The sequence below is a fragment of the Setaria italica genome, chromosome V, assembly GCF_000263155.2.
Source record: "Setaria italica strain Yugu1 chromosome V, Setaria_italica_v2.0, whole genome shotgun sequence".
In the NCBI taxonomy this organism is placed as follows: domain Eukaryota; kingdom Viridiplantae; phylum Streptophyta; class Magnoliopsida; order Poales; family Poaceae; genus Setaria; species Setaria italica.
Window position 1 is genome coordinate 395,660 of NC_028454.1, and position 20,689 is coordinate 416,348.

Here is a 20,689-nt window from a genome sequence, read left to right on the forward strand (position 1 = left end):
TTGTAATAGTCTACGTTTAATACTCCTAATTAGTATCTAAACATTTGATGTGATGGGTGCTTAAATTTAAGTAAGTGAACCAAACGCAGCCTGAGTGCCGCTACGGCCCATGCGCCGACGACCCACCGGAGGACGCGCGCTCGCCACCAGCGCGGAGCCGTCGGGGGTGACCGCGAACCGCAGGTAGCAGCGCATGTAGCCCAGCCGGACTGGTCGCCACCGCACGACGCCGCGCCTGCAGGCACCGGATCGGAGGCACTCCGCCTCGCCGCGCGAACCGTCTCGCCTCCCCCACAGTGGCCATCCGCGACCGGTCGCCCGCCGCGCGCCGCGCGAGGTCGGTGCCCAGCGCCGAGAGCGTCTGCTCCGGGAACACCGGGTACTTGAACAGGCGGCTGTTGACTGTCCCCGCCGCCGCCCACGTAAAGACCGGTGAAGTCGCCGTGGCACAGCACTTTGCTGCTGCTGCTGGTGGTGGTGGTGGAGCCATCCGCCAGCGAGACGTTAGCCGGCGCCCGTGTACGCGTAGGAGGTCTAGGTGACGAAGCAGTCGTTGGACCCACGCCCCAGCGCGGCGGGCGGCGAGGCCGCAACCCTTGGTGACGCTCCAGTCTCCAGGCGGCGGCGATAAGGCACGCGCGGCATGTCTCCGGGGAATAATGAATCCAAATATTAGACAATAAGATCAAAAGCAATGAACTTCCCTTCGCGTGTAGCTACGTGTTGTATGTGAGATAATAAGGTCCTCTTTGGTAGAGCTTCGGCTTCTCACAAAACGGCTTCAACTTCGGCTTCTTTGGTGGAGTGGCTTTTCTAGTGGAGCTAAAGTCATTTGCAAAATGTTTGGTAAAACGGCTTCTCAATGGCAATATAGGTAATTTTATGATCACTTAATGCTTGGAGAGAGAGGAGAAGCCAGTAAAGCCACATTTTTCGACTTCTCCTCTCTAGTGTAAGCTGTTTTGCGGCTTCTCCCCAGCTTTGGTGGTGAAGCCGTTTTGAAATTGCCCCTTTGGTAGGACTTCACCAAAAGCCGGTGGAGAAGCACTTTGAGAAGCCCTACTAAACAAGACGTAAGTTGTCAAACGGGACGTAAGTTGTCAGGTCGTGAGTTGGAAGGTTAGATACCACATACGCTTATTTCGCACGAAATAAGCGTTACTTGTGACGCGTAAGCGTAGCTGGGGGGTGTCCTCCAGACCTATTAAAAATATTATTTACTATTTGCATTTATAAGTTTATGTTTTTACTATCTGTACCGGTGTGATATCCCACCAGCACATACATGCATTTGTATCAGTTTAGGGATGCCGGTCCATCCATCGGTGCAAATGAGGTTTTCGCATATAGATATATGGTATGTCTAGATACGTAGCAAATGCTATGCACTTGGAAAAGCCAAAAATGAATAGTTATTTGAGACGGAGAGAGTATTTATTATAATGATGCCGTCTTTATTCATTTTCAATGATAAAGTATAGATATGAGACGAAACCAAGTAAGCACATGCTTATTTTTCATCATCTTCATATATTACTGGTCCATTTGCCATGGAAAGAGCTTTCAAGGATGTGTCAATATTGGTGGCGGAGATCGTCCATGCTGAACAGTATGAGCTATAAAACAAAGTTCATGTTATAGCCTATTATCCACATAATATCGTATCAAGTTTTCTTTTACAAGTAGAGTTGCATGTTGATAGACACTTACTCCCACATTTTCTTCCCATAGGAATTGGCTGGTGGCACACGTATGCAAGACGAAGAGTCTTCATAATGCTTATTTTCGTCTCGTCGGTAGGGTTGATGACACGGCATATGCATTCCATGTCATATTTCTCCACGGTATGAATGTATGATTGGCTTGGATTGACATAGTCGGTACCGATTTCGATTGCGTCCATGCACTTTTCTACAAAAACGTCTTTCTGAGGGTAACGATCGTCTTCACCCAAAACTTGGTGTGCAGTAAACATAGCAAGAACCAAAGCAAATAACAGAAGCCGATGGTCTACTTTGGTAGACATCACACACCAGTATGGAATTGTTGTTACTTGAGCAACTATTGCGCTGCTTCTATGCTAGCACACGACTTATGCATAGCAATATGGCATTGTACACTTCTATTTATAGGATCCGGGAAGCGTCGGGCAACGAATCAATATATGTCTAAGAATCCACAAATGGATACTAGTGCATCAAAATCTGCATTATAAATAAAAAATAAATGATTAGAAATCTAAGAACAAACATGGAATAATCCCTCATTAAATGTTAGACATGATACAAAAAAATTATCGGAATTCTTCAAACCTAAATGCATATGAGGCTATATGAGTCATTTAACTGTTCTTGATGCTGGGTTCCTTATGGATTACAGTACAAAGCACGGGGCTGCATTCTCCATTGCACCTTGCTGATCGAATTAGTACTAATTGTCCCCAATTACTTGGTATATCTTTTTCTTCTTTTTTGAGTGGAGATGTCCAAAAAGTTAAGCAAAGGGAGGGGGCGATTCACGAATAATAGTTGCCAGATTAATTAAGCAAATGGAGAAAAAGTTAATCCTATGCATGCAGGCAACAAAGAAAAGCTAGTTAGTAAAAAAGTGCGAGCGTGGTACTCTTATGATTACATACATATTTTGGGACAACAGTCCAATTGTCCAAACATGTATTGCCCTTCTGCAGACGAAGCGGAAGCAAGGACCCAGTCAAGGTGCTTGCATTGCATGCAAGGATTCTAACGTTAAGATTTGGTTCGGTTTGGAAATAATGAAAGAGGGAGATGGATGTCAAGTACATGCATGTGGATATAAAAGGCTAATTTCTTCTGAACAATGGATGCAGCAGAACACTGTAGGGAGCTCCTGTACTTAGATAAGTAATTCATCTTTAAAACTTATATTAAGTCCATGTATAATATTTTTTAACATCCATCGATATTTGTTGACATTTATCAATATTTTTTTAAAAAAATCTGGCCAATTGTTACCCACATTTCTTGACATTAGCCAACACTATATGTACCAACATTTTTTTTTAACTTTTTTACACTCACCAATATTACTGCATTCACCAACGTTTTTTGGAAAAATATATTGTGATAGTTAATCTAAAATGTTGAGATAGTTCGTTTTGTCGTTGTGGGCTAGTTATTTGGCTACTAGATGTTTAGTTATCTACCTGCTGGAAGATAGATTGGAAATCTGGATCACACTGTACGCCTACAAAACTTGAAGAAGGCCTGGCTGGACTGCACGGCCTTTGGGCCATTGGCCTCTGCTTGGACGGTTCTGAAGTAACGCTTGCCTCCCCTGGCTTTGACGAGCGAGCCTTGCCTTGCCCCCGAGACAGCACGGCAAGAAAAGCAAACACGTTTTAACTTGCAAGCCTGGCAAAGCAAGCCTTCCAAACAGGCAAACACCCCCTTAAGCAGTTTCGTTCCTGTAAAATTTACCTTCACTTTGTACCTACAACATCAGCTTATAATTCTTCTAATTCGGCATAAAACTGGGGTGCATTGGTCCCAAAATATAACCGAGTTAACTTGCTCACCCTGATTTACTTTGGACACGAGATGAACGGATCGTACGTTTGTCTTCTTCATCTCGTCTACCAAAAAGTTGAAATCGATCGCTATCAGCTCATCAATGGCGACGCTCGTCGTCGATGATTGGTGGTTGGTCACTATACTCTTTTTTCTCGAAATCATGTACGCTTTTCATCTCGGTTGTCTCCGTCAAATCAACGTCATGCATGTCATAGATTTCGTGGTATGACGTATTCCCTCCGTTCCAATTTACGGGTCATTTTGATTTTATTAGATTTATAGATTCTTTTGTTATGCACTTAGATATACCTTATGTTTAAATGTATAATAATATCTATGCATCTAGAAAAAATAAAATGACATGTAATTTGGAACGGAGAGAGCAGCTGACAACGTTCGTGAGCTCGGAGTGCCGGAGTCGATTTGAGTGGATGCAGAAGAAGACCGATCGAGGACGCGCTATCAGCTACTAATCTCAAGCGTCAAGCCTTCGTTCATGTCTACAAAGCATGCACGGCCCTCGAAAGCGGATCGAGCCACTGATCAGCATGCATGCATCATCGAGGTTTTTTAGTCGCTTGCTGAACTAGTTAGTCATTAGCTGTGTGGATGATGAGGCCCTGTTTCTGGTGATGGGTAGTCATCTGTTAGATTCTATTAAGAGAACCTGTTTAATCCACTTCATGGTTTCATGTGACTTTGAACAACCTGCTTTATTAATTGACGGTATTCTGTTGCACGCACTACTTATGCAAACAAAGGGAGTCTTCAATTAAAGTCCGACGGATGCTGGTTGCTGGGGGCAATGTCTTGAGTAATATGTATACATGGTTTGGGTTCTAGGCCGGCGCACTTTTCGCCCACGCTTAGAGCTAGCCCTGCGAACGACTAGGTTGGATTTGTCATCTATTTTGGTCGATTTGGGATTCTTTGTTGCATTGTGTATCATGTGTGGTCTATTATCTTCAATCCAAGTACGGTAGGTTTGGATTTGGGGATTCATAATCAATTCTTCTTAAGACATGCCTTGTTCATTTGTGATGAGTGATTGATTGGATGATTTGAAACTTTTCCGGTGAAATTGTGATGAGTGATTTGGCTCCAGATCCGGTGAAATTTATTGTGGGTTTTATTGCTAGGACGCTTGTGAGCAACTTTAGTATGATCCCCGTCTAATCCTTTACAGATTCAGCGTAAATTAGAGTTTTCCTCAAACCGTGTTATTCGTGGAGGGTGTTCGGTTTTCTTCCAAATCCGTCGTGAATACTTAGAACTTTTCGATATCTTTTTCATGGATCTATTAGCTCTTGGGGTTGTGCATCTATGGCTGAAGTTTTGTCCCGAATCGTTGAGTTTTGAGGGAGGATTTTAGAGTTGAAGTCTCAAGCTCGCTCTTGCGTGTGCTTCTGTTCTTCCCGTTCGTCCCCTCTGTTTCGAGCGCAGGAGTCTCCGTGCAGGGCATCGGGCGCAGGAGACGCAAGGCGCACGCGCACGTGCCTGCGTACGCGAGGCGCGCGAGCAGCCCAGCGCAGCGGCAACGACCAGCAGTCGGGTTGCGCACGCACAGCAGCACAGGCGAGTACAGCAGGCACAGGCGAGAGCACGCCAGGCCCAGCAGCAGCAAGCGCAGCAGGCTGCAGCAAGCGCCAGGCCCAGCAGCAGCAAGTGGAGCTGGCCAGCACCAGGTCAAGCAAGCCGGCCAGCGGCCCAGGCGGACGCACTACCAGGCCAGGCAAGCAGGCCTGCGAGCCATCAGTCCAACAGCACGTCAAAGGGAGGTCATCAGGTATATGTAATAGGCAGTGTCACTTTCATACTACAGTGTTGAATTATTTGAGTAACATTGGCTTGCTTTATTTGGCCGGTCATTTGAGTAATTGTTTAGCTTATCCATTAACTGAAATTGAACTCCTGTGACCTGTGCCGTAACTCTGTTTTGCTAGACTAGTGCTAGTGCTTGTTTACTCGGTGGCAGCCTATTTTTCTCTCGCATGTTTCATACCATGGCATGACTGTTTAAGCAAATGGCTAGTCATTTATTTGGTTCTGCTTGAGCACCTCGGCACAGGAACAATTCCTTTTACTTTGTGTCAACTGATCTTGGCAACGCTAGAGCTCGTGTAGGCCAGAGCATTTTATTTATTCTTGTGTGAGCTTCAGTTGGCTGGTAGCACTATTTCGTATGGTTTGTGACACTTGATCAGTTAATCAAGTTAGTGCTATCTTTGGCTGTTTAATTAGCTTTTGGTTTTTTGAGATCACCTGTAGCTTGGTTTTGAGTTCTGTAGCTTTACAACAATTGCTCTAGTGCTCGGCTGCTTGCTGCTACTAATCATTGCTTTTTTTTATTTAATCTTTGCATAGTAGCTTTGTTTAATCTCTTCTGCAAGCTTTTTGGTGTCTCATTTTACTTTTGCTTCCGCTACATTTTAAGCGTCTCTAATTGTTCCTATCACGAGTTGACTTGTGTCATCTTGGTGATTAGACGCGAGGTGTGTTTGGAGTGGCAATCGGGATATAGATCTTGTTCTCTGATCCTGGTCCTTCATCTCTTCTGTCTTCCTACAGTTTGCTGCAGATTAGGGTTCCAGACGGAAGCAGATGCGAGCGACGATGCGGTGCCTGAATGTGTCCACAAACATGAGCCTGGATGGTGTGGACACTTTTGAGCACTTGTATGTATCTGTTTTTTTTTTACTGCTCAAAAGATGTACCCAAAATGTTGTCTCTGGTAATGTAACCAGCAGCGTGGCAGGGCATCAGGAGCACGACTGAGAGCAACTCATTGAAGCTAACCATTCACCCTCTTATTATATCTGCAAAAGTCCACCTGCATCCCTAATTTGACTCCATTCCTAGTTTTGGTTATTGTAAACTCACCTGTGATGTCTTCTGAATAATTCAGGAGGCTAATTCTGGAGATGAATAATGTCCGATCCAGTGTGGTGTCTGGCATGGACGTGGCGATACCATTTGTTTGGGGAGCAATGGTGAAGGAAACAAATGCAGCAGCTGACGAGCATAAGCCGCTCGTCCCACCAGCCCAATCAGAGCTGCTGGTCTAAAAATCCAATGATAGTTTCTATTGTGCAATCGGTTTATTTGGGTCAAAGACCGTACCTGCATAGTGTCACGAGATCCAACTGTAAATTTCTTATGTAACAGTTTGTATGATACATAGACATGAATGAACTGGTAAGGTTCTCTTCATGCTGTCCCTTGTCAAACTTATTCCAGGAGCTTGGTTAGCATTATTTTTCTTTTGTTTTCTTCACGAAATAATGCAATTTTCCATCACAAGGACACAAGCTATGCGAGATTTGATTCCCATTCACAAGGCAAGTGCTGGAGATCATCTCAGAATCATGTGTTTTTGTTTTTGTCAGGATCAGAAGCACAGGGTAAGTACAATTCTTGAAAGGGTTTATTAAGCCTACTAAAGCGTTGCAAAGTTGCACTGATGCAGGCGTGCTGGCTGCTGCCTCATGGGTCATGGCTAATAGAGAGTGTCGCTTGTGGGATGGCCTTTTCTGCGTTTTTAATTCTGATTTTTTAGGGACCAGAACTGGGATGCAGCGGCGGCGTTGTTTGCCACGGCCAGAGTGGGGAGGAGGAGTGCAGCAGCGATGGATCTCGACGAGGGACTGGATCGTGGCGGCTGCGCTCGCCGCTTCCTCAACGTCTCCGCCGGCGAGTGCACCTGCTGGTCGAATCACGCACTCCGGCCGGTTCATCATATCAGCCAAACACAGAAACGATCCACCTTGCTTCATTTCTGGTCCCAGAAATTTACAGCGACGGCTACATGAGGGTTACAGTCACTTCACTACCACTAACTGGACACCAAAGTGTGTGTCACTGTTACCCACCTGTCGTACTAGCTCCTACTACTACTCTGCAGTGCATGTACTTGCTGAAGGTCTACCCAAAATGTGTTCCTTAACTACCAGCAGGCTCACCACTCGCCGTCAGTAGACATGCATGATGCAGTGTCCATTCTTCTGCAGACACTGTAGTTTCCTCACTACTCCATCCAGTGCATCTTCCTTTACACTGCTGAAAGATGTACCCAAAATGTTGCCTCTGGTAATGTAACCGGCAAGATCACCATGGCGCAGCAGCCAACTGCTGCAGCGTCAGACCGCTTCTCTTCACGCTTGACTCCATCTCCTCCATCTCCGCGTCCATTTTCTGCAGCACGCCCTTCACATTCGACAGCATAAGCTCCAGCGCTTTCACTTTCTCCCCAGCACGGGCCCTCTCCGATTTCAGTTCCCTGTACTTCTGGCACTCCGAGAGGTCTCTTGACTCAGCTGTGAGGCCAAGGAGACCGTTGATGCGTTTCAGCAGAAACCCCACGTTCATGCCCAGCAGCTCCAAGGACACCAGGGTCTTCTTCCAGATCAGCAGGTCCTCGCGGGAAGAAGCCTGCGCCTTGCAGGCTCGGATACCCTCCGCGATGCTGATCGTCTCCATGATCACACCCACGACAAGGGTGAGGTTTAGCTGCTTCAGCAGATTCTTGTGAAGGAAGGAATTCTGGGAACAGCACAGCTCATAGTATGTCCTGCGGAGATGATCATGAAACTTGCAGTCGATGACCAAGCTGTCCACCACGATGTTGAAGTTGCTGAAGCTCGTGATATCACCAAAGTCCATGTCCGAATCTGAAATCCTGAGGCCATCTATTGCTTCATTGAATACCACATTATCGTCGTCACTCCGAGGGACTTTGTGGTCCACTGCACTAGCCTTCTCAGCCTCCTTGGAGTTGGCATCACTGGAACATTCTTCTTCTGGAGATTCAGGAGTTTCAATAGTTAGCTTAAATGCAGACACAGGGATTTTTGGCTCCGCCGCTGCTCATATGCATGTGTCAAAAGCTGGGATTCCTGATTGCAAATTAAACATCAACTTACTTGATAGCTTCCCTTTCTTGTGTGCTTCCAAATTCAGCAGACTGATCGCTCCATCAGTTGTTGTAAATTCATTTGCTCTTATTATAAATACCTGGATCGAAATCATAGCAAAAAAAAGTATTATAGTATTAATGACGCAAACATTAAAGACACAGTTCAAGAAATGGGTATCCTATGAACAGGTTACACTAAGCATTTTGACAAAACATTGTAGGAAAAATCTTGCCTTAAATTTCGTTGGTCTCACAAGCTGAAAAATCACAACATCGCCAACCTTAATACCATGCTTAATTGCAAAACCCCTCCACCCAGCACTGAGTCCCTGCTTGGCACCAAGATACAAAGTCTGATGGTCCTGTCCATTCTCATCTTCTAGCACAATTCCAGTGTCGTCCTTTGGGAGATGTTTGTTGCAAAAGTAAGTTGGTAGACCCTACGAGACAAACATCAAAATCAATTGCTGATAAAGCAGACAAAGGGAATGGTTTCAGGTGGCTTGTACAAAAAAATGTAATATAGCTTCACATTGTTTGTTTGAGCACAAGGACTCATTAAATGAAGTCGAAAAGGTCAAATGATCAGAAAATGACCATTGTTTGCACATAATTTGTTTAAGAGACTTATATCTGTGTTCTCCTGAAATAGTGAAATCTAAATTTCAAAAAAATATCAGTGATATCCCTATACCTACTATTCCAGACTTCCAGTAGCCTAACAGGCACCTCAACAAGATAAAAGATCTGTAGTTTCTATTTTCGAAGACATTTGTGTAGTAATTTGATATTCTAACAGGATAGGTAACTGAATGTTTCTTCGTGTTCCTTCGCACTCCCTAGTCGTGCTTCCTAGTCGTGCTTCCGCGGTTGTTTGTAAAGAAGCAATTACCAAATCTTCAGGATTGGTCAAACAATCAAATAGCTAGTAGCTGATGGCAACTTACCAGCCAAAAACCACGGACAACATGAGATTGTAGCATACGCTTGACAAAGCTAGGATGTTCTGCTGGCAACTTCGCCTGTACCTCCTCAGCTCTATCCATCGCAGATCCATAGCTGTAGTGAACATTGGAATTTGATTAGAGATGCAATTGCTTACATATACAACCTTGACAAATTGCAGTTGCAACGAAGAAAGGACAAGTTGAAGTACCTTGCACTTATCTTTTGGCCAGGAAGCCCTCTTTTCTCACTCTCCACTCCCTTTGATGCCAAAATCTTCCATAACAGAGAGATTGGAAATTTGAAAATTAGAAAAGTGGAACCATTAAGTTCTACAGTTGCAGTCCATGAAAGATATGAGATGAAAGGAAGCAACCAAGGATCTATTTCAACAGCATGTTCTAAATGTGGTGCTCTACATTGTAGGTCACGTTATATTGTTGGCATTGATGTTGTGAATGGAGTAACTACACATGTAGTGAATATCCCTAGAAGTTGAAAAAAAAGGATCTTGGTATTACATCCTGATGTATACACGAAAAACAATGCAGCAGTGCCCTTACTTTTAAAGGAATAACCTCGTCTTTGTTGCCAGTATCACCACAAACAATTTCTATAGGCTGGTAAGCAGCAACGATAGCAAGCTCATCATCCTGCAATCATTAAACAATTTGCGTGTGATGGAAATACTTAGCTAATCAAAGAAACATATAGTTCGATAACAGGAAAGTGCATAGACGCTGGTTATTGATGGTACCATATACTAGTGGATATTGACAGGAAAATATAGCAAATGGTGCCCATCTGGACTACATTTTAGTGCAGCAGATACAGTTCCAAACGGCAAGTGGTATCAAAATTAGAAAACAAAAGAGACTCGAAGGACAACAAATTCTACGAAAGCCATCAAAGAGTATCAGAAATGCTTAGTTCAGAACTGTGAACAATGGAGCAACCAACATACAGAGATTACTCTGCAAATCTGCATCTCTGAAAACCGCAGCAGCTTCTAGTTTGTACAGTTTTGAAGTATCAACGGGTGCTGAACCTATTAAACTACGGATGCTGATTCGGCAAACATAGTTCTCTCCTGACACTGACTGGTAAGTAAAGTTTTTTTTTTTCATTTCAGTACGATGAAAGAGACAGTGCCAGTTTGAAGCCAATGTTAAATCATTGCAGGCAGGTCCTCACCATGGGCACAAGGTCATCATCCTTGTCAGTCTCACCGCTGCTGCTGCTGCTGCTGCTGGCACTGTCAAGCAAGGCGAGCCTCTGCTTGACCAACGCCATCTTCTGCTCCATCTTGCTCTTGGCTGACTCGGAGCCAGGTGGCTTCCCCCTCTTCCTCTGCAGAGCAGCCAATCAAAGCCAATGTTAAATCGCATCTGGCAGTGAGTAGTAACAAATGGACCAAATAGGAAAAACAAAATGTTGGGCGACGAAACGAAATCCTGGCGGATGCAGGGAACAAAGAATATAGGAAGCGGGGACAAATAAGCTCACGAAAGTGAACAAAAAACCAAAGATTCCATTCCTTCACACAAAAAAAAAGAGCGGTGCGGAATGTTCCATTAGAATAGTACTACGATTAAAGGATGGAATAAAGAAGCAGGCCTCGATGGATGGCTAAAGAAATGTAGACAGTATGGAACAAGGAAGTCAATGGCAGCGGAGGATGGTGAGGAAGAAGAAAGGAGCTTGCTTTGAGGGGCGGATCGATCGCCATGGCCTCCGCGACGCACTCCTGGAACCCTGGAGGTCGGACGCCTCGAGGGGTTTTCCCGGTCCCTGCGATCAATCAATGGGGGATTCGAATTCAAAATGTGAATGGGGGACGGACGGAAGGCAGAGAGACAATGGGGAGGAGAGGAGATTTTATTTCCATATAAACAATTCAACGGTGGTAGAAAGTAAAACAGCCGACCGTTGAGCTACGTGGCGGCTTGGCTTGGCTCGTCGGCGGCGGCGGCTGCTGCTACGTGGCGGCTTAGCTTGGCAAGTCGGCTTGTCAAATCGAACGGGCTAAAGGCCTGTTTGCATGCAGGATTATAAAGTTTACCGCTCAAAGTTTACCGCTCATCGCATTGAATATTTGAATCTAATTAGAGTATTAAAATATAGACTAATTATAAAACTAATTGCACAGATGGAGTTTAATTCGCGAGATGAATCTATTAAGCCTAATTAGTCCATGATTTGATAATATGGTGCTACAGTAACCATTTCCTAATGATAGATTAATTAGGCTTAATAGATTCGTCTTGCAAATTAGACTCCATCTGTGCAATTAGTTTTGTAAGTAGCTCATATTTAATTTTCCTAATTAGCATCTGAACATCCGATGCGATACTGCTAAAGTTTAGCACGTAGTATCAAACACCTCCTAAAATAATTTTTTTTCATCCAGTTCATACGGGGAATCCGTTTACTTTTTTCTTAAACAACTCGATTTGAGCTTTTTTTTTTAAAGGAGGATCAGCCTGAATGAACCGACATGTTGAAACCAAAGTACAAGCAAGGTAAATACAAGGCCTTGTTTAGTTGGGGAATTTGGGAGGTGCCAAATTACTGTTACAGCACTGTAGCACACTGTAGCGTTTCGTTTGTATTTGTGAATTATTGTCCAAATATTGACTAATTAGGCTCAAAAGATTCGTCTCGCAAAGTACAACAAAACTGTGCAATTAGTTTTTAATTTCATCTACATTTAGTACTCCATGCATGTACCGCAAGTTTGATGTGATGGAGAATCTTCTTTTTGCATAGTGTCAAAGTTGGGAGTTGGGAGTAACTAACATGGCCCAAATCCTTGAGACGGGGACAGGAGGTACACAGGCAGAAAAGCAGGCAGAGAGAACAACAGACCGTCAGACTCAGGCAATAATTAGGGGGTGTTTGGATACGAGGTGCTAAACTTTAATAGTGTCACATCGAATGTTCGGATCCTAATTAGAAAAATTAAACATAAGCTAATTATAAAATTAATTGCAGAACCCTGTGCTAATTCGCGAGACGAATCTATTAAGCCTAATTAATTCACCATTAGCAAATGGTTACTGTAGCACCACATTATCAAATCATGGACTGATTAGGCTTAATAGATTCGTCTCGCGAATTACACTCCAACTGTGCAATTAGTTTTGTAATCAGTCTATATTTAATACTTCTAATTAGCATCCAAACATCCGATGTGACAGGTGTTAAACTTTAATAGGGTGGAGCCAAACAGGCCCTTAGAAGAACAAACAGCCAATCAACCAGAAGACACGATGACAATTTATCAGTCATTTTTTTTCTTAAACACAAAGTTTCCAATTGTGACTTTGCCATGATCGAATTTCACATGTTGGCTAGCGTGACTTGTCCATGCCCTGCCCCTGCCCAACCCCAACCAACAGCGCTGTATTCATCCAGGACACAGGACACCCAACCCAACCAACCGTTTGGCCAAGCTCCGAGAGTACTACCACAAGCTCGTACGGCTGTGCGGCGCGCGGGGGAGATGACTGTTTGTCGTTGAAAGTGTCAAAATGTGAAGCTGCTAGCATAGTACACATCTTCTTTTCTTGGAAGTGTATCTGCACAACAAGGAACAATGGGGCGGTTTTAGGGCGTGTGAGCCACCAAAAGCCTGTAGCGCTTAAGGGCGTGGCGCCGCAAGGCCAGGAGCCAAGCACGCCCTTAATGCTTTCGGAATCTGCGTTCCTTTGTGCACTTATGGCATTATATAGACGCTCGATCTGCCATTGCTCTCTCTACGTGGGAAACACGCAACTTCGTCGTGGTCACGGTTCCGGTTTAGTAAGTGCCAAGAATTTCACCATGACTTTATTTGTGCGAGTTTCCTGAAAAAAATGTAGTATATTTCACGACTCTGGAAACTTTGTATACCTGTACCTGTAAATACAGGGATGATGCAACACAACAGAAGATCTGGTGAAGGATGCGACACGACGATATGGCAGAGGAGACGGCGCCCTTGACATGAGCAGCGATTTCAGGAAGCCAAGGCTTCACGCTTTGCCGTCCTGGCACGCAAGGTGTCCAGTCCCAGTCGCACAAGCATCTTCAAGCTCCCCCACCCACAAGAGCATTCCCCCCCTTGCCTACTCTGCCTGCTCCTACTAAAACCCTCCCCCTCTTCTTCCTCCGCAGCGCGAGGGATCTCGCAAAGGTGCGGCGATCGTGGTTCCTCTCCCCCGTCTCTTCTGCTCGCTTCTTCTTGAATCTTGATCGATTCTTTCTTGGGCTTCCTTATTTTCTCCGCCGCCAGGGTTGTGGTTTCCTGAATCCTGATGGTGGGTGTCATGGAAGGAAGATTGTTTCTTTGACCACGGATGGACGCCTTTCTTTTTCTCGGTGGGGTTCTTGATCGTGATGCGCTGCCGCTCCTGCTCCTGGACGCTGACGCTTCAAATTTATCCCCCTCCGGGTGTCTCGCTGCTCTACTCATCCGGGATTATTTATTTCTTTTTTTTTGTCTGTTCTTGCTCTGGTGTTTGCGGTGTCTCGCTTCCATTGGACCGAGAGAGACCGATCTTGCGTCACGCGCGCACTGATTGGGGTCGGAGTGCCGGTCGCTGACACCTGGGCCTCACCACCAACCAGTTCTTGGAAAACAGCATGCTACTTGGAAAGGGAAAGGGAGATACTTGCCGCGTTGGGATTCTCCAACCAAGATGATCGATTCTCCACTGCTCCTTTCCTTTTCTTTTCTTTTTGGTTCGGTTGTTCACTTGTTCTTAGCGACGAAATTAAATGATTTCTTCTTTGTAAAAAAGGTGCTTCTGATTATGCATATCTGTTGTTCATGCGCCCGTGATCTTGACCTTTTTTGTGGTTTCCGCAGACAAAAAACACGATCTTTACTGTTGGCACTTACAAGCAATGGCGTCTCATGTCTTGCAGGTGCTTTTTGTGTGAGGTGATTCAAAGAAGGGAAGGATGGCTCTCAAGATCAAGAAGCTGCTGCAGCTGTTTTGTGTCAGTAAGAAGGATTCCAAAAAGAAAGGTGATGTACCTTTCGCTGATGTTCAGAAGAACGATCTGTTTTGTTGAATTGCCTATTTTCTTTCTGCCCTGCTATCAGTCCTGGATTGATCTCAGTATCTCACACGGCAATCTAATTGTTTTTTGGGTTTGAAATTGTTAGATAATTTTGATTATTTTATTATGTTGCTCTACACGGTTATAGTTGGAGAACTCAAGCGTGCTGTGTTTTAGGAGTTGCACTTTTTGTACTTATCTTGCTTCTGTGAGAACTACTGAACTGGATATATCAAATTTTAGGAACCTAGCAAGTAGATATGTACATAGACAAGCTTAAAAAAAAAGGCATTTTTATTGACTAAAAGAACTGCAAAATGATATTGGCCTGCTGTGTATCTTATTGGATGCTCAGATGCGCACATCAAGCAATAGTTCTGGAGATTCTAATATACATTCACCGGGAGAATAAATTTGAGTATCTTGCTATGATCAGTGGTTCAGACTACTGACAGTGTTTGAGTGTAATGTTCCGTATCTGTGTGTGATGATATGTGAGTCCTGTTGTTTATGATCTTTTTGTTCATAAGCTGAATGCGTTTTCTAATGAATGAATGGTCTGTTTATGCAGGCAAATCCATTGATCCACTTTGGACAGGTAATGTTGAATTTTACACAAGTTCTTGACTGCCCTGATACTATGTTTTTACCTCAAAGTAAGAGCCGGTTTGATCTGATTGTATTATATGTTCTATTAGCAGTGCTCAGTCCAGAGGCGGACAAGGTCCTAAAACTGATAAGGAACATCTTACTTAGTCACTGAGAAAAAATATATAAAAATGATGGAAACCCTTTGAACATTCTCAGTCTTGATGCACTGATATTAGTAAACTAGTAAGGTGCTCTCTGCTCTGTCTTGAAGAGGGCAGATTTTCAGTCATATGTTTCACAAGTATACTCCCTCTTAGATTGTGGGATTCAACTTACTCGGGGGACTGATACAATCTTTAAATATTTTTTTCTCTTATATTTAATAGCTAGTCCATTAATCTTTAAAGCAGCACTGCATGTTCAACATTATCAAAGGTTAAAGTAGTCAAGTAGCTACCTTTCATTGGTTGAGTGACAGTTGGAATTTGCAATTCCACATGAGCAGTGCTCAAGTAGGCCCAGTTGAGATGATCGCCTAGACTGTATTTTGGTCCATATCTCTGTCCTATTCTCAAATTACATTGTAATGGCATTACTCGATAATCATTTATGTACATCCTGGATTTCAGCCTCCACTCCACACTCCTCTTTGAGTGTCACTGCAAATAAGAGTCATTTGGATCCCTGTTCAAGTGGAACTGGCACTGTGCTAAGCATGCAAAAACCCAAACCTGAATGCACAAGTATGATATCATCATATGCAAGGACAGAACATGGAATTGGGAGTGATGATTACATGTTATTTAACCAATTTGATGTTGTTCAAGATTTCTCTGATCACCACTATGCAAAAACATCGCCAGGAAAGGTATGATGTGTGCCTGCGTCATTTTGTGAACCTTTCAGCTATTAAATCTGATTCTGATTTTCATTCATGACCAGGCCACCAAAGATTGGGTGAAGGCAATCCAGAGTGAATGGAATCTTCTACAGAAAAATCTACCTGGTCAGTTCATATGTTTATTTGATAAATTTGTACACTTATCAAACTATCAGTACTTCAACACTGAGTGTTGAGTACAGTTTGGCATTTCATACATTGATTGTGACCAAAAAATTTTTCAGGTTAGTTTTTATCAATGTTTTGTTTCTTGTTTCTGCTGAACTACCACAATCTGTAGCTTCCAAGAACTAAAGGATAACTATGGTTTCTATATAATCATCGCTTACATCATTTTGTTCACAATTTTTTTTCCATGATAATCTTGTCACACTAGCATATTGCAGGTGTTCCAAAGTGATTATTTTTATATTAGGAAACACATTAGAAAATGTAAACAATTTGCATGTACAAAATTGTGTGCCCCAGGGCAAATGCTATGCCACTTCTCATGCACATCATGTCTCTTTGATTGGCATTTAAACCTGATAGTCGTAGTCCTCATTCTTAATTGGTATTTACAACTGAAACCAGCTATTTTTTTTACTGCTGTTGACTTGGATCAATTTGGTTTCAATTATGCAGAATCTGTATATGTTAGAGTTTATGAGGACAGGATTGATCTGCTCAGGGCTGCTATAGTTGGGCCAGCTGGAACTCCATATCATGATGGATTGTTCTTCTTCGATGTCCGTTTTCCTGCTGAATACCCAAAATGCCCACCAGTATGTGACCACTTGACACCATCTTTCCCTTCAATATTTCTATTGGCACAGCCATCCACTATATTTTTGTAAAATATACTTGATTTGTGCAGAAAGTTCATTACCATTCAGGTGGACTTCGGTTGAATCCAAACCTGTATGAGAGCGGGAAGGTTTGCCTGAGCCTTCTGAATACCTGGTGGGGTAACGGGTGCGAGAAGTGGGGCAAGTCAAATTCCACCATGCTGCAGGTGCTGGTCTCCATTCAGGGCCTTGTGCTCAATGATAAGCCATACTTCAATGAGCCAGGAAACAAAAATTCGGCTAAAACAACAGCTGGTGAAAAGAATTCCATGGCTTACAATCAGACAGCCTTTGTGCTATCCTGCAAGACAATGTTGTATTCACTCCGGAAGCCTCCAAAGGTGCCGAATCGTTCATCTCTTGATAGACTGATATTTCAGCTACTCATAGATATATCATATAAGCCCTGCATTCCAAATAAGCTCTGCGTTCCAGTGTTCTTACACTCTTCTCTTTCCCTGCAGCATTTTGAGACCCTGGTTGCACGCCACTTCCACGAGCGTGAGCGTGCCATCCTAGACGCGTGCAGTGCTTACATGTCTGGGGCAGTCGTTGGATCATCTGCTGGGAGTGGTGCCAGATATGCCTGTGACAAGTGCTTTGCAGATTTCAAGAAGTCGCTGACTCTGTACACTGAGCATCTGAGGACCGAGTTTGCTGCAAACAGAAGTTGCTTGCTGGAACTGGAAAGACAGTCATCGGTTGTAGATGAGATTGTGCCTGCTAGCTAGAATTCTTTTGTCAGAAGAACACCTGACCATTGCATTACAAGTCCTAACGGAAAGGTGAAATGGTGTAATAGGTCACAATTCACGCGCTTTTATATACACTGCTAGAGTGCTAGGTTCTAGAAGGTGCACCGTTTGGAAAAGGCTTTTGTATCTGGTACAAGAATTGTTCTTGTCAGGTAACCTGTTTCTGGTGATGGGTCGTTCTATGAAAAAAATATATATACTCATTCCGTGCCAATCTACTTCATGGTTTCATTCATGTGATGACTTTGAACAGCCTGCTAGACGGTTATTGTTCACATGCATGCCTGTATAATAGTTTCTGTGCAGTAGTACTTGCAAACACGTGGCGCTCTTATGGCCAACATAAATTAAGTGCAGTTACGGTAAAAACAGTTTTGGATCCTGAAACATAGGAACGGAAAAACAGATGGGCTTATCAAGATTGTTATACTTATACATGTGCAGTGGCAGAGGCATGCTTGCCAAATGCCGTTCGTTCGGTCGTGAGTGTAGAATGAGGCTCCATTTTTTAACTTTACCACGCTGCGAAGAAGGCAAAAAAAACATTTTATTCACCAAAACTGTAGTGTAGTAGGCATGTATATTTGTCAATTCAACATTATTCAGCTACTTTTTGTCTCACTATGTTTATTCACATTATTTAGGGCTCGTTTGGCAGGGCTATAGCTGTGGCTGAAACGGTTTTCGTCGTGGCTTCTCTGATGGAGCGGCTTTTTTAAGCTTCATCTAGCTTGTCCGATTGGAAAAATGTTTAGCAAGCAGCTTCTCCTGTGTTGTTTAAAATGTGCAACAATATGAAATGTCCATACTACCCTTAGCTTTTTCTTTATTTTTCCTCTTTTCTTCCTATATTTCTTTTCCTTCTTTTTTTTCTTTCCTTCCTCTTTTATTTTTCTTCCCACCATTCTTTATCCATTCGCTCCGTCTCCACACCAGCGCTGCTGCCGTCCGCTCCTCTGCTCCACGGCAGCGTTGCTGCCGTCCGCTCTAGGCTTGCTCCCTCGCGCCGCCGGTGCCATCCAGACCGACCGCGCCCTCCGGCCCCACCACGCCGGCGCCCATGCCGATCCCGCCGTTGCCGGTGCCCTCCGGTCTTGTTTCCTCCCCACACCGCCGGCATCCCCACGCGCACTCCTGCTCCCCCGTTGCCGCCGCGGCCCTCCGATCGTCGTCGCCCCAACCTCCTCTATCTCTGCCTCCACTGCCCACCTCAGCCGCGCCGCCGTTGCCTCTGCCTCCGCCGGCCACTGCCGGCTACCTTTGCCCTCACCTCCTACTGCTGGCCCCCTCGCTCAGTCTGCGGGCCCACCAAGGACAAGAGTGGCAAAAGATCAGGAGGAGCCACGGATGGCTCTAGTCAGCGGGTTTCTACAGGTTTTAAGGAGCTTCAGCAGTGAAGCTATGTTCAGGTGAGGTGTTTGGCACGACTTCTTCAGAAGCCGATGGAGAAACCCCTGAAGAAGCCGTGCCAAAGGGGACCTAGTAGACGTATGGATGGTTATTTCATTTCACATCGTTCTTTTTTCCTGGAAGTCTGTGTCTCTTTTGTGCGCATAGTGTGTTAGTAAAATTGGGTATTACCAATAGTATTATATGCAGGGTATTTCAAGTATACTAGGATTCTAAGAATCATGTATAACACGGAACAGTTCTTTGCACATATTTACTGTAGCATCACATGATCAAATCATGGACTAATTAGACTTAATAAATTTATCTTCCGAATTAATCTTCATTTATGCAATTAGTTTTATAATTAATCTATATTTAATAATTCTAATTATATCAAACATTCAACGGCAGGAAGTTTACCCCACGAACCAAACAGGCCCAAACAAAACATCCATCCGCCGCGACTGCAGGCAGGAGGAGTCAGACAGCGTCCGGGCCCACCACCTAGCTGATTTCCAACGTTCACATAGCCCCTGCAGGCAGGGCAGTTCGAAACCATTTGAGGCCATGTTTAGTTACTCCCAACTCCCAACTTTGACACTATGCAAAAAGAAGATTCCCCATCACATCAAACTTGCGGTACATGCATGGAGTACTAAATGTAGATGAAATTAAAAACTAATTGCACAGTTTTGTTGTACTTTGCGAGACGAATCTTTTGAGCCTAATTAGTCAATATTTGGACAATAATTCACAAATACAAACGAAACGCTACAGTGTGCTACAGTGCTGTAACAGTAATTTGGCACCTCCCAAATTCCCCAACTAAACACGGCCTGAAAAAGAAAGCCTCTCTCTATCTCTGCATGCTTGGTTCCGGTCACCGGCCCAGTGAGCCCACCACCACACCGGCCTGCGAGTCCAGTGAGTCACCTCGCTTCGTTGGGCCCCACCCACCCAGCAGGTGGGTTCACCAGGCGGTGCGGGCAACGCGCGCGCTTCGAGATGCGGTTGGGTTCCATTGACGCGCGGGCCCCACTCCCTCCCTGCACGCTCCCAACCCCCGCGGCGATGGGCGGCCCAGATGGCTTCGCCTTTCAAACAGCCCGTTTCCCTCCCTCCCCTCCAGTCTCCACCTCCTCCTGCTCTTGTAGTAGTTGCTTGCTGTTATAAAGGCCTTTTCATGCCGTTGCCGATGCTTAGATTGCATTCTCACTACTTTCAAATTTCAAATGCAATTCGCAAACTAAACCAATATATATGCAGCTGTTTCGAGTTTTATCGCAACGGAGATGAAATTTATGCAGCTTCTTCGTCAGCCTACATTGTCGTCACCCAGCACCCGCCTATACTTTACAAAAGGAGTTACAGATCTAGCAATTCATGACAAACCACACACATTTGTGTTTGTAACTGAGAAAACAAAAGCATAGTACCTCTAATTCCTCTCATTTGTTTTCTTTCTTGTCCATTTGGTCGGAAAAAGGGCAAACTAGACCCATTTCCTCGTGACCATACTCAATAACTTGAATCCTACTGCACACGATTGAATGAAATAAAAAAATCGGATTTGCAACGGCATTACCAACGTCAACCCGAGGCACAAGCTATTTGAATTTCAAAACACTACTAGCAGACAGTGTGTGTGCATCAACGGCCTAATGACCCTGGCGTAATAGGAAACAATTGAAAGTACAGGGGCCTTTCCCTAAAACAGCCATCCCCTCCATTTACTCCCTTCTCCCCTTCTGCCTCCTCCTGCAATC

General features: G+C 44.2%; 2 protein-coding genes and 1 long non-coding RNA gene across 5 annotated transcripts; 2 read left to right on the forward strand and 1 right to left on the reverse strand.

Moving 5' to 3' along the window:
• Positions 1-4,250: 4,250 nt before the first annotated feature.
• Positions 4,251-6,841, forward strand: LOC111257305. The gene is made up of 3 exons (XR_002677738.1): positions 4,251-5,337; positions 6,120-6,226; positions 6,457-6,841. It is a non-coding gene; the product is annotated as an uncharacterized LOC111257305 (long non-coding RNA).
• A 448-nt stretch (positions 6,842-7,289) lies between these two features.
• LOC101783257 (B3 domain-containing protein Os01g0234100) lies at positions 7,290-11,126 on the reverse strand. Its single transcript, XM_014805267.2, has 7 exons — positions 10,603-11,126; positions 9,972-10,061; positions 9,620-9,684; positions 9,411-9,522; positions 8,697-8,903; positions 8,471-8,561; positions 7,290-8,347 (listed from the first exon to the last, which is right to left on the reverse strand). The coding sequence occupies exons 1-7, from the start codon at positions 10,711-10,713 to the stop codon at positions 7,656-7,658; spliced, it is 1,368 nt and encodes a 455-aa protein (XP_014660753.1). The 5' UTR covers positions 10,714-11,126; the 3' UTR covers positions 7,290-7,655.
• Positions 11,127-13,324: 2,198 nt separating this feature from the next.
• On the forward strand, positions 13,325-17,745 carry LOC101757978 (putative ubiquitin-conjugating enzyme E2 38). Of its 3 annotated transcripts, none has more exons than XM_012845751.3 (9): positions 13,325-13,585; positions 13,685-14,192; positions 14,320-14,422; positions 15,029-15,055; positions 15,678-15,916; positions 15,991-16,054; positions 16,574-16,713; positions 16,806-17,117; positions 17,241-17,745. In XM_012845751.3, the coding sequence occupies exons 3-9, from the start codon at positions 14,356-14,358 to the stop codon at positions 17,505-17,507; spliced, it is 1,116 nt and encodes a 371-aa protein (XP_012701205.1). In that variant the 5' UTR covers positions 13,325-13,585; positions 13,685-14,192; positions 14,320-14,355; the 3' UTR covers positions 17,508-17,745. The 3 variants fall into 3 exon arrangements, with proteins under 3 accessions (XP_012701205.1, XP_022682914.1, XP_004967381.1); XM_022827179.1 differs by having other exon boundaries at positions 13,685-13,770; XM_004967324.4 differs by lacking the exon at positions 13,685-14,192.
• Positions 17,746-20,689: the final 2,944 nt, after the last annotated feature.

Excerpts from the sequence above, each read along its gene's own strand:
- LOC101783257 (XM_014805267.2), bottom strand. The coding sequence starts at position 10,713 with ATGGAGCAGAAGATGGCGTTGGTCAAGCAGAGGCTCGCCTTGCTTGAC. Across the intron at positions 8,562-8,696 it reads TGAGACCAACGAAATTTAAG|GTATTTATAATAAGAGCAAA; the intron begins GCAAGATTTTTC and ends ATTTCGATCCAG. Across the intron at positions 8,348-8,470 it reads CAAGAAAGGGAAGCTATCAA|AAGAAGAATGTTCCAGTGAT; the intron begins GTAAGTTGATGT and ends CTGAATCTCCAG.
- LOC101757978 (XM_012845751.3), top strand. The coding sequence starts at position 14,356 with ATGGCTCTCAAGATCAAGAAGCTGCTGCAGCTGTTTTGTGTCAGTAAG. Across the intron at positions 15,917-15,990 it reads CAAAAACATCGCCAGGAAAG|GCCACCAAAGATTGGGTGAA; the intron begins GTATGATGTGTG and ends ATTCATGACCAG. Across the intron at positions 16,714-16,805 it reads AATACCCAAAATGCCCACCA|AAAGTTCATTACCATTCAGG; the intron begins GTATGTGACCAC and ends TGATTTGTGCAG.